The sequence below is a fragment of the Hemicordylus capensis genome, chromosome 5 (assembly GCF_027244095.1).
Source record: "Hemicordylus capensis ecotype Gifberg chromosome 5, rHemCap1.1.pri, whole genome shotgun sequence".
Lineage (NCBI taxonomy): Eukaryota > Metazoa > Chordata > Lepidosauria > Squamata > Cordylidae > Hemicordylus > Hemicordylus capensis.
In genome coordinates, this window is record NC_069661.1 from 79,306,213 (window position 1) to 79,323,233 (window position 17,021).

At 41.5% G+C, this 17,021-nt stretch overlaps 1 protein-coding gene across 4 annotated transcripts in view; it reads right to left on the reverse strand.

Annotated features, from left to right (window-relative positions):
- Positions 1-15,436, reverse strand: part of GLRA3 (glycine receptor alpha 3) — a 162,954-nt gene extending 147,518 nt beyond the window's left edge. For 3 of the 4 annotated variants that reach the window (XM_053255698.1, XM_053255697.1, XM_053255700.1), the window contains exon 1: positions 14,632-15,436. Coding sequence is in view for 2 of the 4 variants with exons in the window: in XM_053255697.1 (XP_053111672.1) it covers positions 14,632-14,702 (71 nt within the window). In the remaining 2 variants the exon portion in view is untranslated. The remainder of the gene's footprint in view (positions 1-14,631) is intronic. The other variant, XM_053255701.1, reaches the window with a different exon arrangement.
- Positions 15,437-17,021: the final 1,585 nt, after the last annotated feature.

Genomic DNA, 17,021 nt, shown 5'->3' on the forward strand with positions numbered 1-17,021 from the left:
AAAAATTAGAAGAAAACAGGATATACTGATAAACTTAATTTAGATAGTGGGAAGAGTATGTTTTTGAAACATTTACTTTTTCTTTAGGCTTGATCTTTTAGAAAATAATATTGATTTGTGGCAACATGCAACTAGAATAATTACCGCAGACCAGAAGGCATGACACAATGGCCACTTTCACACGTATTGCAGAACCAAGAGTCCAAAGGACCAATGATTCTGCACTCCCACCCACCTCGCTTTCCCATCTGCATTTGGACATTTGTGAGAGCTGCCTCTCTGTAGTCAGCAAGACTGCAGAGAGGCGGGGGAGCTGGCTGTGCGGGCTGTCATTCTTGACAGAAGGACAGCCCACACAGCCAATCAGACCAGAGGGAGGGAGGAGCTTCCAGTTCCAAGGGTGCAAACTGTGGTGCCAGCATTCGGATATAATGCTGGTGCCGCAGAAACTGAGTTGGCAGCAGCAGAAGAAGAAGAGGAGGAGGAGGAAGAAAACTGGAATGGGTTCAGAGGATGGCAACAAAGCTGATGAGGGATTTAGAAACCTAGTCCTATGAGGAAAAGTTGAAGGAGCTGAGTATGTTTAGCCTGAAAGAAGATTACGGGAAGATGCCATCTTCAAATATCTGAAGCCATCTAAATATCTGAAGGGCTATCACACAGAAGAAAGGGCTGACTTTTATCGGTCATCCTGAAGGCAGGATTAGAACCAATGGGTTGAAGTTACAAGAAAGAACACTTAGGCTAGACATTGGGAAGAATGTCTTAATTGTAAGAGCTGTTCAAGAATAGAACAGTCTGCATTGTGCAATTACTTGCACTGAGCAGGAGTAAATTAGAATAGTGGTGTGCATGAACCATTCGGTTCCAAACCAGATCACCTCAAATTGGGCTGGTTGAGCATGAACTGGAGCAGAGGTGGTTTCATCTGCAACTGAACCGAACCAAGCATGACAGATCAGTCCAGGATTGAGGGGTCTATGCTTGTAAAGGGGAATCCAGTGCAAGAGGGCACTTAAGGTTCTTATTGGCCCAGCCACCCTTTAGAATACTTTTCAATGATTCTTCCACCCCTTTGCTTGTAAATGGGGATTGTCACTCAAACCAGTTCAGTCTAATGGACTGTACCAGCCAGTCAGTTCAACTGAACCAGTTAAGGGACCAATGGTTTGGTTCTAATTCAATCCAAATTTGAACCGAACCAAAAATTTTGGTTTGTGCATGGCCCTAAACTAGAAGACCTCCGAGGTCTCTTCCCACTCTAAAATTCTATGATTATATTTCAATTTACATAGAAATGTAATAAAAAACAACAACACTGAAATTCCCTTCCCTTCAGCATTGCCTTCTATGCATATGGTGTAGCTACTTCCACAGTGCTCTTACTGAAAGAAAAGCCTCCCCATCTCTGAAAAATTTTTAAAAATCTTTAAAGACTCATCTGTTCACCCAGGCTTTTAATTAAATACTGTTTTAATAGTTTTAACATTGTTTTAAAACATTGTTTTAAAAAAAAATTAATTGTTCTGTTTTAATTTTCTGCTGTCATTTATTTTAACTAATATTTTAATTTTTGTTATTTATTGTGTTAGCTAATGTTTTAATTTTTTGTTGTCATTTATTTTGTTCTGTTGTAAACCACCTGGAGACATATGTTTTGGGTGGTATAAAAGTATGCTAAACAAATACATAAATACATAAATAATAACTAAATAAATGCTCTTGTGCCTCCATCTCAGGTAATGCATTCTGGTTTAACCATAAATGGCAGTTAGATGGCCTCAAAGTAAATTTGCCATAATGGTTTGAGTATTAGGGTTCAACACAATAACCTGTTTTCCAAACTTATGATCCCAAGCATCCAAGGACTTAAAGCCTACTAGGCATACTGAGCTTTTTGCATGGTCCTGTGGACTGGGGCCAAAGTCAGAGCTTTCAGGTAAAAAAGATATGGCTTCTATGAAGCTTAAACCAACACCTCTTTAAAAAATTTATGACTGGTTATGTAGTTGTGCATTTGTAATTTTATTGGTCCCCTTCACACAAAAACAAACATTCTTCACACAACAACAAACATTGTTACTTCTCAGACTTTAGTGTCTGTCTCCAAGGGAGTATTAGACATCTGGTTTCCTAGTCACAAAACTGTGGGTTTTACTGTCTATTAAAGGATCCCTCTCTCTCTCTCTCTCTCTCTCTCTCAATCTCAATCTCTCTCCGTCCCTCCCTCCTGTTGTCTATAGCAGGAAAATTGCTTTTCTCTTTCTTAATGTACAACTCACAGTAGTACAACATTAAAAATGTAATTATCCTAACACAAAAGGTTAAACGCTAAACCTATCTTAAATCGGTGCTTTGTTGTAGAAATGATATGGTTTCCTGGGCCTCTATTTTATAAGAGCAGTTCCCAATTTTATTGAGCCCCACCAAGCCCAGTTTAGACTGGTGTTCCTTGCACTACATTTTTTAGAATTATTGTGTCACTGAGTGATGTTTCAGCATAATCCCCCTTGAAGTGAATGGAAGTTTCTTAGTTATTTGAACCCATCTGAAGCTATGTGATATAGTTTTCAACTCAGGCAGTTAAATTGGCTGAATGTTTTTCTCAGATCTACTATTGTGATTATCATTTCTCAATATGCATGGCTTTAATTTAGGAGCTGTGTGGCCAGGCGTTTTGTAAAGGTAGTTCTGGTTGGGTATGTGCTGTTCTTAGTTTAGTTTAGTTTTTATTTACCTTTTAAAATAATTAAACAAAAAATGTACACAACCAATACATAATGACCTACAGCAGGGGTTCTCAAACTCGGGTCCCTAGATGTCATACTCCAATAACATCTGGGGACCCAAGATGAAAACCTTCATCTCTTTCCCTCTGTGTGCATGTAGAAGCATTCCCTGCATGCAGGATAATCTATAAGATGCATTGCCCACTTTGGTCACTTCAAAAGGCCCATCAAAATGTTGCCCACAGAATTGCTGGGTGAAAAGCCTTGGTGGGCCAAATATGGTCACAGGCTGCTTAAAACATGCTGCTCTATTAGGGTAACTGTGTATGTAGGATGGCAACTACTTGGGGACTGTTCAGATGCTATTTTGTCCAGCTGTCACCCCATGTGAGTGTGCTTGTCTCCCCACATCAATACCCTATTACTTAATCATGTTAGACTGCTCCTCTAACATGCAGTCCAAAGAGGGGTGGAGCCACAATTGCGCAGATGGGTCCAAAGAACCTAGGCCGCCACTCTCCTGGAGCTGCCCTGGCACACTGGCCATGCCCCTTTTTTCTGACGTCAGATGCAGGGCTGTGGCCATATGAGGAAATGGAGCCGTGCAGCCCTGTTCACAAGGTGCTTCAGCCAACACCAGGTTTCCAGCCTGACGGGAAGTGTCTTTCCCTGCCTGGAAAGGCAGAGATACACTTCCCAGCAGGTTGGGAACCCAGTGCTGGCTGAAGCTTCTCCTCATGCTCTACCACACTATGGACCAAGATCCTTGCATAAACATGAACATTCCTTTCTTTGTCCAAATGTGGCTATCTCTGCACCCTATTTCTCATGAGAAAGGATGAGCCAGAGATTTAAATTAGTCTGAGCTTTTTTTAACCTTGACATTTTTGAAATATTTTTCTGCCTCATGAAACATATTTCCTAGAAATGTGCAAAGTATATAATTTCATTTAATCTGTGAGGGCTTTGAAATACTAATTTGCTTAAATGTGCATATGCCAGGGTAAAGTCCTTTTTAAAAACCTATATGTAATTATTCATAATGTGAACTTTGAGACAACCATACAATTATCAAATATGCACAGCATGTAACCTCTGTGTGTTTATTATAATTAAAATAGTCATACTGATCTAGCCAATAGCAAAATCTAAAGGCATATATCTGAGTGTGTAGACATAGGTCTTTTTGATTGTTTAAATGCCATGCTCATTAGCGGGGTTCAGTTCAAAGGTAGGGTTCCCGATAATGTGAACAAAATCCTTTACACACATCTGTACATGCGGGACTTCTGATCAGCTGTTCTTGAATATGTGTTGGGGAAGAGGTGGAGACTATTATATTTTCCCTACATATGATGTAATCATATGACAAGGGCTATAGCATGTGTCTGCAGATGTTATCTCCTTGATTTATATTAATAGCTTGCTTCATAAGTCAGTTTGCCTTCAGGAAATCAGAATCATGTTGAAAGAATGTGGAAATTTTGGGGGGTAGGGATCATAGTTCAGTGGTAGAGCACTCTTCTTTGGCCATATTCTTGACATGTCAGTTTGGTCATATGAATTAGTCCTCTGACACTGACACATACAGCCAAGTGATTAAAGATAAATTGTGCCATTGAGTCGGTGTTGACTCCTGGAGACCACAGAGCCATGTGGTTTTCTTGGTAGAATACAGGAGGAGTTTACCATTGCCATCTCCCATGCAGTATGAGATGATGCCTTTCAGCATCTTCCTATATCACTGCTGACCAATATAGGTGTTTCCCATAGTCTGGGAAACATACCAGCGGGGATTCGAACCGGCAACCTCTTTCTCCCTAAGCAAGTTACTTCCTCTCTGTGCCGTTAGGTGACCCACCCAAGTGAGTAGAGATGTGCAAAATGAGCTTGAAACATTTTGTGCCTGAAGCAGGCCATTTCAGGTGTTTCAAGCTCAAAACAAAACACTCTTAAAATAAAAGGCCTGTTTCAAGCTTGAAATGGAACCCCATTTTGACTTGAGTATATATTATACTCACTTTGAGTATTTCAAGTGCCATTTTGGCAGGCTGTTTTCCACTTGCTGATTGGTTTTCTGGCACTGGCTTCCAATTGGCTTGTGATCTCCTTGCTTCTTGGTTGGCTTGTTAGCATCTAAATCAAGTGTTGTCAAGGGCAACTGTGTCCCCATTGGCTTGCGGGGGAGGGAGGGAGGACGGAGGGGGAACACTTACCAAATCCAGTCAATAACATCTGGTAGACTGTGTGTAAATAGATAATAATAAAATAATAAACTTAATTGTTAGCTGCCCCACAGAACAAATTGTTCTCTGGGTGGCTCACAACACAGGATTAAAATGTACAATAAAAACACATAACACATTAAATCATAACAGACAAAAAAGTAGAAAAGAAAATTCAAGATACAATGCAAAGCAGTTTAAAATATCATTTTAAACTTAGTTAAAAATCAAATCAGATCAGATCTGAAAATCAGAATTTTAAAGGCCTGCGTGAACAAAAAGATCTTTACTTGGCATCTAAAAGAACAAAGTGACGAAGCCACGAGAACCTCACTGGGGAGACTATTCCATAAACGGGGTTCAACTACTAAAAAGGCCCTCTCCCTAGCAGACAGAGGCCTCGCCTCGTTTGGCAGGGGCACCCAGAAGAGGGCCTCCAAAGAATATCTTAAGGATACATGTATTCTCTCTTGAAGAAGTGGATGCACCAGGACAGGAGGAAGGAAGGGTCCCCCCCCCTTTTTTATTTTCTCAGCAGTGAGTATATCCTGCACTATCTATTGCTATCTGGTTCTGCTGGATCTCAGATCGATAAAGGAGGAACAAAAAAGGAGTGAATTTCAAAATGTATTCAAAGGGACTGGAAGGCCCTTACAGAGAGAGCCCTTACATCAGGAGAGGAGAAAGAAATCAAGGCAAGTTTGATTTTGTGGTTTTCTTTTCTCAGCACTGAGAATACTATGCCGAGCTATTGCTGCTGCTATAACGATCTGGTTTTGCTGGATCTCAGATTGACAAAGGCAGAACTTGGGTGCCTCCCTGCATTCCCTGAGTGTGTGTGTGTGTGTGTGTGTGTGTGTATATATATATATATTTGTAATATTTCTTGGTGACTGCTGTGATGAGCCCCATGTCTGGCTTTGAGTCTAATTTGTGATTCATTTACTGCTCTGGTCTGCTCTGCAATCTGCTTTCATGGCATGGTGTACTCAGACAAAATTGTGACTGAAGTTGCTCTAGTTGAGGTTATGGCTATGCTTGTTGCTATGGGTGCTGCTGTGGCAGTTGTTATTTATTTTATTTATTTTATTTTATGTATTTGATTTATAATGCTAGGAATATAAGGAGGCAATGATGTTACTGCAGCTCAGGCACTGTGGCTGGCAGTGGATATTGGCTCAATGATTCCTTTTTTGACCATTTTAGGACTTTCTTTGAAATGTGTGTTCTGTGTTGGGAGAAAAAGATTCCCTTTAACTGTGTGCTTCTGCAGTGTTTTCCAAGGCAGGGTTGCAAATTGTGTACAAGGCCATAGGGAACAATGGGGAGCTCCAAGCACCCCATTATTCCCCATTGGTAGCTCCTAAGGACACTTAAGTGGGTAGCATGATGGATGCTATCTACCATCCAGCCCACACAAGAAAGCGGGCAATTTTAAACAAATTTTTAACTGGCAAGTGGGCAATTTTAAGCAAAATTTTAGCCATTCCCCAAAGGATCCTATGGGGGTTTGGGGAAAAGGTTAAAATTTGTTTAAAATCACCCACTTCCCCATTTCTTTTGTGAGTTGGGTGGTAGGTAGCACCCATCATGCCCTACCACACAACCCACTTTGGTGTCCCTAGGAGCTACCCATGGGGAATATTGTTCCTTATGGCTGAAACACTCGAAACACACAAAATGGACTTGAAACATTTTGAGTATTTTGATAAAATGTTTTGAGCATTTTGTGTTTCATTTCAAGCTCGAAACAAAAGGCAAAATCTATTTCATGCACATCTCTAGAAGCGATAGTGAAACTAGGATCATTTCAGTGCATGTGTCAGTATGAGAGAACCATTATGCATGATGAAATTGACATGCAGAGAATGTGGAAGTGGTTTGGATTCCATTTAAGATCCCTTTGACTTTAGATGAAACATAGTTTGGAGATAATCAAGCAGTGGGGAAAAGAAACCCAAATATATGAATAATGAAGTATCATTCCATTGACTTAATAGGAATGAAACTGAGCTTAAATCTGCATTTTAAAACTCATTTGATTTCTGTTGATTTCTTGGAATGGGCTGTTTACCAACTTGGAATGAAGCTGTTTACCAACAACTCAGCTCCAGCAGTCTATTCATTCCTTTTGTTCTGTACCTGTGAGATTTGTGGTATCCTTACAAATAAAGGAAGCTGCCATTCTTATCTATCTAACTGAGTTTGCAGTGTCCACACATAGACTAAGGTGAGAGCTCGGAGGGCTGCTGGGTAATATCAGTACCAACATGCAACCCTGGGTCTCTAAGCTCTCCTGACGCAATGCAGATTTGCCCTGAAGTTTTCCTCTACATGTAGACCTCACAAAGCTGCTCGTGCACCTGGTGTATCAGTACTTTAGTGGAGCTAAGTGAACCCTTGCCTCCATTTCCCAACTTGCTTCCCTCTACACATATCAGGGACAACACCCAGCAGGTGCACTACTACGATAAAGATATTCATCAGCACATACTTCAGAACACTAGGAAGCTCTTCTCATGATCAGTGAGAAGAACTTCTGGCGGGTCTGTGGGGAGAACGGACTTAGTCCGTTAGATGAGCAGCCTCCAAGCCCTTGGCAGCTGGATTGGATTGGATTGGATTGGATTGGATTGGATTGGATTGGAGAACGGACTTAGTCCGTTAGACGAGCAGCCTCTAAGCCCTTGGCAGCTGGATTGGCTGCCCACACAACTGCTGGCTCCATCACGGAGCCAGTGTAGGCTGTGGGGATCAGGGGTTGCCTGGCCCCCAGAAGTTCCAGGATGCCCTGTGTGGGTGTGCAGGGCATTCTGGAGAGACCCTAGAGGCTGGGAGGCTGGCTGCAGCTTCCCGCTTGGGGGTCTCTTTGTGTGTTGCCACATGCTGCAGTGGCACACGAGCAAAAAAATGAGGTTAATGGAGCACTCGCTCCATTAGCCTGATTTAAGAGGAGGGGGAATTAGGTGGGCTGTCTTGGAACCACCGGGCTTGCCTGCAAGCCAGGTGGTTCCGACGATCAGCAGAAAGCGGGCTAGGTTCCCTTAGCCTGCTTTCTACTGATCGTGGGAATAGCTGCTAAGTCTATCTGTGTCATCTTTGTCCAAGTTTTCTTCACTGTTCAATTATGAATCCATCTTGTAACCCAAGAAATAACTCTAGAATAACTGTAGGCAGAAATAGCTCTGGGTGAAGCCTCTTGTTCCCCATTCTATATCAATTGTCTCTCCATAAGTAGGATTGGAAGAGGCTCTACAGCTGACAAACCTTAAAACTGAAAACACAGTTGTCACTTCTGCTCCCCACACTAGCCAGGTTTTTAAAATACAAATGCTATTGCATTTACAAACTAAGTTAAACAGATAGATAGATAGACAGACAGACAGACAGACAGATAGATAGAGATAGAGATAGAGATAGAGATAAAATAGAACATGGAGTAGAACAATGTAAATGACTATAGAGAACTCACTTGGACAATGAAAAAAGAAATGATGATCTTCTAGAAATCCACAGTTTTTGTTAGTATGAGAAAATCTTCAAGACAGTCGTTCCTCGCATTAACATTCTTGATTTCAGAGATGATGGAGGTGCTTCAGTCTTCCTGTAGCCTTCCTTAGCATTTTTACCCACAGATAGTTATATGCCATCAAGGAAAGCCTGTACCAGTTTTTGAAAATTATTTATTTCTGAAATTTCTCCTCTGCTTTTCTCATACAAATCATGACAGCTTACAAATCATAATTGTAGAGCATCTTGAAAACAATATAAAGTGGCCAGAACCATTTAAAGCTAATAAACATACAGAAAGAGAATTCTGTAATGCCAAAAAGAATACCTTAACTAAAAGCTAGCTGAAAAAATAATGTCTTCAGCTGACACCTGAAGGCACACAGAAAGGGGGTCAGTCAAACTTCAGATGGGGGAGTTCCAAACTGTGGGGGGCCACTGCAAAAAAAGGCTCTCTCCTGCATGACCACTGGACCCCAGACAGTGGTGAAAGGGGGTCTCAGAATAACCTTACAGGCTAGGAAGATTCATGTGGGGAAAGGCAGTCCTCAAGTGTCTTGGGCAAAAAACATTTAAGGCTTTAAAGACCATCCACTTGAATCATGCCCAGAAACAAACTGGTAACCCATGCAGCTATATGTTCTAAGAATCTGGCTCCCAACAAAACTCACAGCCACACTTTGTTGTAACTTCTGTAGGGTCTTCAAGGCAGCCCCAGTATAGTGTTCTACAATAATCCAAACATGATGCAACTAGGGCACAGATAACTGTGCAACAAGGGCACAGAAACAGGCATTATTGGCACATCAGCCAAATCTGGGCAAAGGCCCCTGGACCACAGTGTTCCAGGGGCATTCAAGATCATGGGAGTGTCCAGGAGGACCCAAACTCCAGCCTGCTCCTTCAAGAGGAGTGCAACCTTGTCTACAGGCTGATATGTTACTGCTGAATCAACAGTTATCCTGATTAGGAAAGCCTCCATCTTGTCTAGATTTAATTTCAGTTTATTAACTCACATCCAGATCTTCGCTTCCTCCAAACACTTCCAAAAAATCCATTGGAAATCCATCCCAAAGTCAGAAATGTCTTCAGTGCAACAAATAACAGATTCCAAATATAATTCCCTGGGGAATATGTACACTTCTCAACTACTGACTCCAGAATGAGGGATGGAAGGCTTACACATGTGAAATGTATACAGCCTCTGTGGTAGAGCTTTTTATGCAGAAGGTCCTAGAGTCTGTGTCTGGAATTTGGTAGCAGGCTAGAAAAGGCACATACTTGAGCTCTTGGAGAGCTGCTGCTAATTGGAGTCAGCAGTTTTGATTTAGAGGGACAATGGCCTGACTCAGTATAAGGCATCTTCCTATCTCATAGGGACATAGGAAACTGCCATATACTGAGTCAGACCATTGGTCCATCTAGCTCAGTATTGTCTTCACAGACTGGCAGCGGCTTCTCCAGGGTTGCAGGCAGGAATCTCTCTCAGCCCTATCTTGGAGAAGCCAGGGAGGGAACTTGGAACCTTCTGATCTCCCCAGAGCAGCTCCATCACCTGAGGGGAATATCTTGCAGTGCTCACACATCAAGTCTCCCATTCATATGCAAGCAGGGTGGACCCTGCTTAGCTATAGGCTTCTATATAAAACAACAAGGAGCAAAATACTTTGAAAGCCACAGTTTTAATCTTCCTGTTGGTTTGGTAGCTTGCCATCTTTGAAGTTAGGAATGCCATTTGCTAGATCAGAATGACTTTTCCTTTCTCCCTCTCCCACTCCTTCTCCCTCCCCCATTCTCATCAGCCCAGAAGCACAACCACTGGCATTGGGTAAACAATGTGAGCTCCCCTAGATATTGTAGGAACATGGAAGTAGGTGGCCTATGTCAGATGCACACAGACACTGGCTAAGAGATGGTGAGATAAACCAATACATCTATGTACTGTTCCAAAGGGTTTGCCTGGTCATCTGGTTCAGTGCAATTCTACATGCCTGTTATATCATAGTTAGATATTCTAATGGGATTTAAACTGACAGGCAGCAGAGTAGGGCAGACTCGCCTCCCTGAGAGTGCTTCTGTAGCTATGTCCTAACAAGCCTCTTTGTGTATTCTTGCAGCTTCTCTTATCTATAGATCAGGCTATGAAAGCAGAAAATCAAAAAGGTAACAGAATAATGACTGCTTTCCAGAAGTGAAACTATTTTACTACATTTTGCTTTGAAGAAGGGTTTTGATGGAGGAATTTATGGAACATGGAAGAAAAATGTAGCTTATAAAGAGGTTGAGGTCTTTACCAAGATCTTAAGAATTGTGAAGAAAATGAACAGAAATGTGAACAATATGAATAAAGATTCCGAGCCAATTGGTTGTATTGTTTCTTGTAATTGTTTCTTAAGGACATCTGAGCTGAGGAGTCACAGTAGTCAATGAACAAAGATCGCTCTGGCCTATAATAATTTTCCTGCCACAAACAACAAACAAAGGCCCAATCAAACCATTATATAAATGTAGGATTGCCTTCACTCCAATCTTCATATTTTTCAACAAAAGCATGAATATGTCTGTAAATGACAGTATCTGTTTACCCTTAATTCCCATATAAATATTGTGGGTATTACAAGGCAGGAAATTTGCTTATATTCAGAATACTGATAAAATGAGAAATAATTATGTTACTGTGCCAGGCTCTGTTCTTCATATTAAAAATGATGGTTAAAAATGGTCAGCATATACAATATGTTGATATGTAGTTCTACACAATTATCCATATTGTCAAGGAATACAACAATTCAAAAAAGATATGCAGATGAACTTTGGCATTTTAAAACAAACAAAAATCAGATATCTTCTCTTTATATAAGACATACCAGTAGGGGACCCTTGCCCAATTTCTGCTCAAGAACAGCAAAGTATATAGTAACACTAGTGTTATCAACATATGATATAACAAAGGGTTGTTTTTTAAAAAACACACACACTACAATAAGCTGTAATAGTTTGAACACGCACTTATATTGTGTCTTTGTTTTTCATTTGTCATAGACCGAAAATTAAACATCAATACATCAAGGTAAAGTCACTTCAGTGCCTGAGTGCTGCAGAAGAGATCAAAAGGGGTTGAACATAAAACTACTACTTCAAAAGTAATCATTTAGATTTAATCAGTGGTATCTTATACAGTATGATGGCTATTCATGAGGATGATCTACTATCATTACTTCTAACATCAAACTGATACCATGGTTGTCAATTTAGAAGGCACGAAATCAACACAAATAGAGTACTGTAGTGATTTCTGCATATCCAGGGGGGTTCCCATCAAGGACATGCGGGGTACACCCCATCAGGGGTGTAGTTACAACTGAACAGGGCAGGCTGACAAATGTCCCTGGGCTTCTGAAGGAGAGGGACTCATTGTCTGGGAGACAGTTTGCTCTGTGCTCCACCCCACTTGTGCCTTTCTGAAGAAGTAGAGGGGTGGTGTAGGGGCCCATATTCACTTTTTGTCCCAGGGCCCATTTCAACCTTGATCTGCCCAAGTCCTACTGTGTTCAGTTTGTTTAGGATGGCTGCCTAAATTTCTCACTAGTTAAAGCTGGAAATCAATGAATAAGGAAGCCATGGGCAGAACCTAGTCCCTCAGCCCCTGGCAAGCTCCCTGTACAACTGCCACAGAGACATATTTTCTGGAGTTATAATCAGCTTCAGGAAGAAGGGGAGACTGATGGAAAGCACTACTCCTCCCACCAGTGTAGCATTAGCAGCACCAGCACTTTGTCAGTCTGGATGTGGGCCATTATTGGTTGTGTTTAAGTTTTCTCTGTACATAGTTGCCCAAGAATCTGCGGAATGCTGGACTTTAACATCAGAACAAATACTATATGGGCTTACTGTGGTCCATATATGTACTGGATAACATTTAAAGAAGTTGGGCATTTGTGACCAGCGTTAAGCATACTGCCTGTAGCTTTCTAAGTTTACCAGATAGCAGTGGCTTGTCACTTTCTACTATAATGCTCTCAATGGGCACAATTCAAAGAAATGTAGGTGCACCTGTGTCCCACTGAAATAAGTGAAGTTTAAGAATATAAACTGATTTATTTAAAAAGACTTTTACACACATGCATTCCTCTATATTGGATGCTGTTTCTAAGTAGTTGTGTTTTATTAAAACCAAACCTTTGTGTTAGTAAAACACAGCTCATAACTAAGACTAATAAAGTGTGACATGTAAGTAAAATGCAAGTAACATACCTAGACAGGGCTCAGCTCTTTATTCCCCCCTCTGGCCCTTTTGTTCCTTCTCACAATATTTTATACTTTCCCTCACAACAATTCAGTTATGTATTCATTCTCTTTGATCCTCTCTCCATCCTAGTACTTTAATAGGTGAGGTTGCTGGACTTTATCTACAGCCCGGCCATTTTCTCAGCCTGGGGAAATGGAATAGGATGGCTGTATCCTAGATGGAGTTCAGCTAAAGAATGCACCCATAATAACATCTGGGCTAATGTGATGTGGGGGTAAATTGGTTCAGTTGGTTGCTTCTAATGGCATTTTACCAATGGTTTGATGAGTCATGAATGCACCCAGTATAGATACTCCTGAAATAAAACTTACTTCAAGAGCCTAGTGTTGTGCTTCAACAAGTTTAGAGTGGATAGTTCAGCTACTTCTATTTGAATCTTTCATGTGCACAAGATGTACTCATGTCTCATGTACTGGGACATATCACCAGCTCTGCATCATGCCATTTGCTTTTTGTTTTTTATTGAAAAGTCTATAGCGGTTTTCATTTTTCAATGATTTTGAGGAACAACTTAAATCAATCACATTGGTGTCATATCTCATAAACTCATACAATCAAAATACTATTTTAAAATATGCACACAAATAGGCACTCACTTCATTTGATATTTTCTAATTTCAGTGTGGCATCTCCATATTATTGGAGCATATCTAAAGCATGTTTGTGTATGTGAGAGAATATAATGTGAACATTAGTTTCCTTCTTGCATTTTTACATTAGAGTATAAACAAATTTATCAATAACATTTGCAGGGTCTTATGCATGTAAGCAATGCATAATGTATAAATGGTCCTCCCAAATCAAAACATAGGAATAGCTAATATTTCAATTATCTGAACATGCTTTACTCAACAAAGCTCCAATGTGAGAAATCATTTCTAATGACAATGACTGTCTTAGCATATCCATTCTTGTAGTCCTCATCTAGTTCTGGTTCTTTATGTTTTAGTGCATGACTAGGACTAATTAGTAGTAATGCCACAAAAAGATAAACTTTTTTTGGATTTAAGCCAGTTTAGTCCTATTTTAAATTAAACTGAATTAAATCCAAACACATTGAGTTGATGGAACTGTGGTGAGCTATAGGAAATTCATATATGCTTGTCAATCTTAATATTCAATACAAGCAACAACAACAAAACTGAACATTATTGTTTTATAATATGAAGGGATTCGATCAAAGAAAAGGCATGTGAAAGGAAAGTCAATCCTGTATATCCATATGTGTCATCAGAAAGAAATGACTTCTTAAATTAAAAAAAGCTGCAATTATTCATTTTAATTATCCTATGTAAAAATGTTTGATACGATTTAAACGGTTAGATAGAAGATGGAGCAGGGGGACGCATCAGTCACACATCTTCATAGTTGGCAACACAGTATATCATGTAGTTGTTAGAATAAAAGGAAATCCAGTTCTTTACTTCCAGAGGATTCCCTCTGGAAGTGGTAGGCATTGTTACCAGGGATTGATACTTAGATATTAATTAGTTGTCATCTATTATTTTGAGTTCTGAACAAATGTACAATACATACATTGTTCAATTTTCCACACTAAATGGGGACAGAGTAATTATTACTAATCGAATAATAGGGTACTAAACAGAAAACGGAACTCCAGCTCAACCTAACTGGAGAAAACATTTAGACATTGTTCACACAGCAACAAAAAGCATTCACACTAAGAGACTGTTACACAACAGTATCTCCGTGTCCATATAAACCTCGTTTTCCTAGGCAACATCTATGGGGCCAATAAGACCGGAAATAAGACCACTCAGGCTCCATAAGTCCCGTCGATTCTGTCCTGAAATCAAACTGGGTAAAGGCACATCTCTGAGATCTAGCGGAGACTCACCTGAGCAGCACCGCAGCTTCCCACAGATAGAATCCCGAGACAGCTGCCCGCAGGTGTCTACTCCGGGCCATGTTATTGCGAGGTCTTCACAACCTCCCCCGAAGCGAACGTGTTCGAGTCATGAGGGAATCCAGAGCGCAGCGCGAGCTGAGGAACTGAGAGTTCAGTGTGAGAGCTATTGGAGAGGCTGCCGAGTTTTCAGCACCCTGGAGAGCTCCCCGACACCCTACAGCACCTGTAAATCCAACAGACCGGAGAAGACTTTGCCCTGCGTGGTCTGTTCGCCCGCTCCGGGGACTTCGGACATTTTGGGGTTGTTGTTGGCAACCAGCTCTCCCAGGTTTGTGCTGTGCATTTAAAGAGCAAGGCTAATCCCAGTGGGGAAGACGACCAGACAGCCGAGCACAGCCATCGGGAGAAGGAAAACCGCGGCAACGAAGACCTACTTTCGGGCTTCCCTCTCTCCTTTCTTTCCTTCTCCGGCCAGAAGCCAGCTCGCCACATTCCTGAACACTGGGAATGTCGCGGCTAGGGAGGGGAGGGGAGAGGGGGCGGAGACGGAATCAAAGCAGTGGGCTTCCCTTAGCCAGTCAGGGGAGCTCCCAGACCGACAGAAGGCATAGGCGAACCGGCGGGAAGGCATGCAAAGGGGCAGTGTGTGCGAGCGTGTTTTTATGGAAGCACAGAATTAGTAGGCGGGTGGGGGGTATCCTCTAGGTAGGAAACGATGCTTTGGAGAGGGATAGAGGGAAGGATTTCTGATCTCGCGAAGGACGGCACAGGAGGCGAGGAGTACAGCCATGAGGATATAGGGGACTAGGAAAGGGTGTGCGGGGAGAGGGGGCAGAAGGGATTTATGGGCAAGCTGAGCTACTGCTGCTTTACACGGAGCTGGAGAAGCAAGCTCCGTCCATTTATTTCAGAAAAAAACAACAACCCAGCAACTGAAAGCTCAGGAAGTCATCCTGTCTGTTGACATACGTGTATGAGAATGTATTGCCTAGAGGGACACGTGTCCCTGTTTTGAGTTTTCCATCGTGACTGGAAAGGTTATGTTGAGAAACAGTGCTGTGGAAGAAGTGGTGTGTGTGTGTGTGTGTGTGTGTGTGTGTGTGTGTGTGAACCCCTGAGGAAAATGTGATGAGTACAGGCTGCTTTGTTTTGTGGAGAGTAGGTAGATGAGTGGTCCTAGATCTCAGTAAGAAGACTGCTGTGGGTTGGAACTGTGGCAAATATTCTTCCGTGTGAAGGGTAGGCAGTTATGTGATATGGAGGCAGAGAGAAAAAATTGTGTGTGTGTGTGTGTGTGCGTGGTGGAGCAATTTTCATTGATACATGTCTTTCCTGACATGTAACTTCCTTTTCGGAGGACAATCAGAATGAATATGAATCAATTTCTATGTTTTTTGTAACATCAATTAAATGATCAAATTGACATGAATATACAAATGATCTGTTATATTTTTCTGCATCTTCACATTTTTAGAATATGCAGTGTTTGGAAAAAATAGATTTCAACTGGTCACTAATACCATAATAGTTGACATGTTAAAAAATGGTATACCATTAAGTGTACTCATTTACAATTTTACTTATGTAAACATCTCTCTATATAATTCTATCCAATGCATGGAAACACTCACCAGAGTTCACGAGCAGAAGCAGGTGATTGGGCAGTGGGGATTCCATATGTAGATAGGGAGGAGGAGCCTGTGAAAGCAGAAGCACTGTGGTGATTGGGCAGTGGGGATTCCATATCCGGATAGGGAGGATGAGCCTGTGATGGTTAAGGTCAGTTGGAATGCAACTGTTACTAGTCAGAAGATATTCTTGATTGTAGAGGAGAGGAATGTATATATATAAAAGGATAGTGGGCGAGGGTCTGTGAAGAGAGGGGTCATGAGGGAGGAAAGAACCCCTTCTGGGCGCTTTCCAGATTAGCCGCTCAACAGCAGCAAAATGCTTCTGGCAAATTGCTTTCAAAACATAAATAGCAAAGTGCCCAGCAGGCAGAGCAGTCTTGCAAAAACTAACAACCCCCCATAACTTCTTTATGCCAGATATACAACGTCATAGCACTATATCGCAGAGATTAAATCCAAAACAAGGCATTTGAAATATGAACAGCACCCTGCTGTCAGCATAGGGACTGCAATGTCACAACACAGGAAGTGGAAGCACACTTCAGAGAGGTGCAGGTTCTAATCTGGAAAGCTCCCAGGAGAAGGAAACAAGATGAATAAGATTTGTTAACTCAGGGAGGGAGGGAGGGAGGGGAAGAATGAGTGGAGTGGAGTAGAGAGAAAGAGAGAAAAAGAAGGGAAGGAAAGAGAGAAAGAAGGAAGGGTGAGGGATGGGCCCGAGCCTGTCAGTGGCCTGAGGGGAATGAG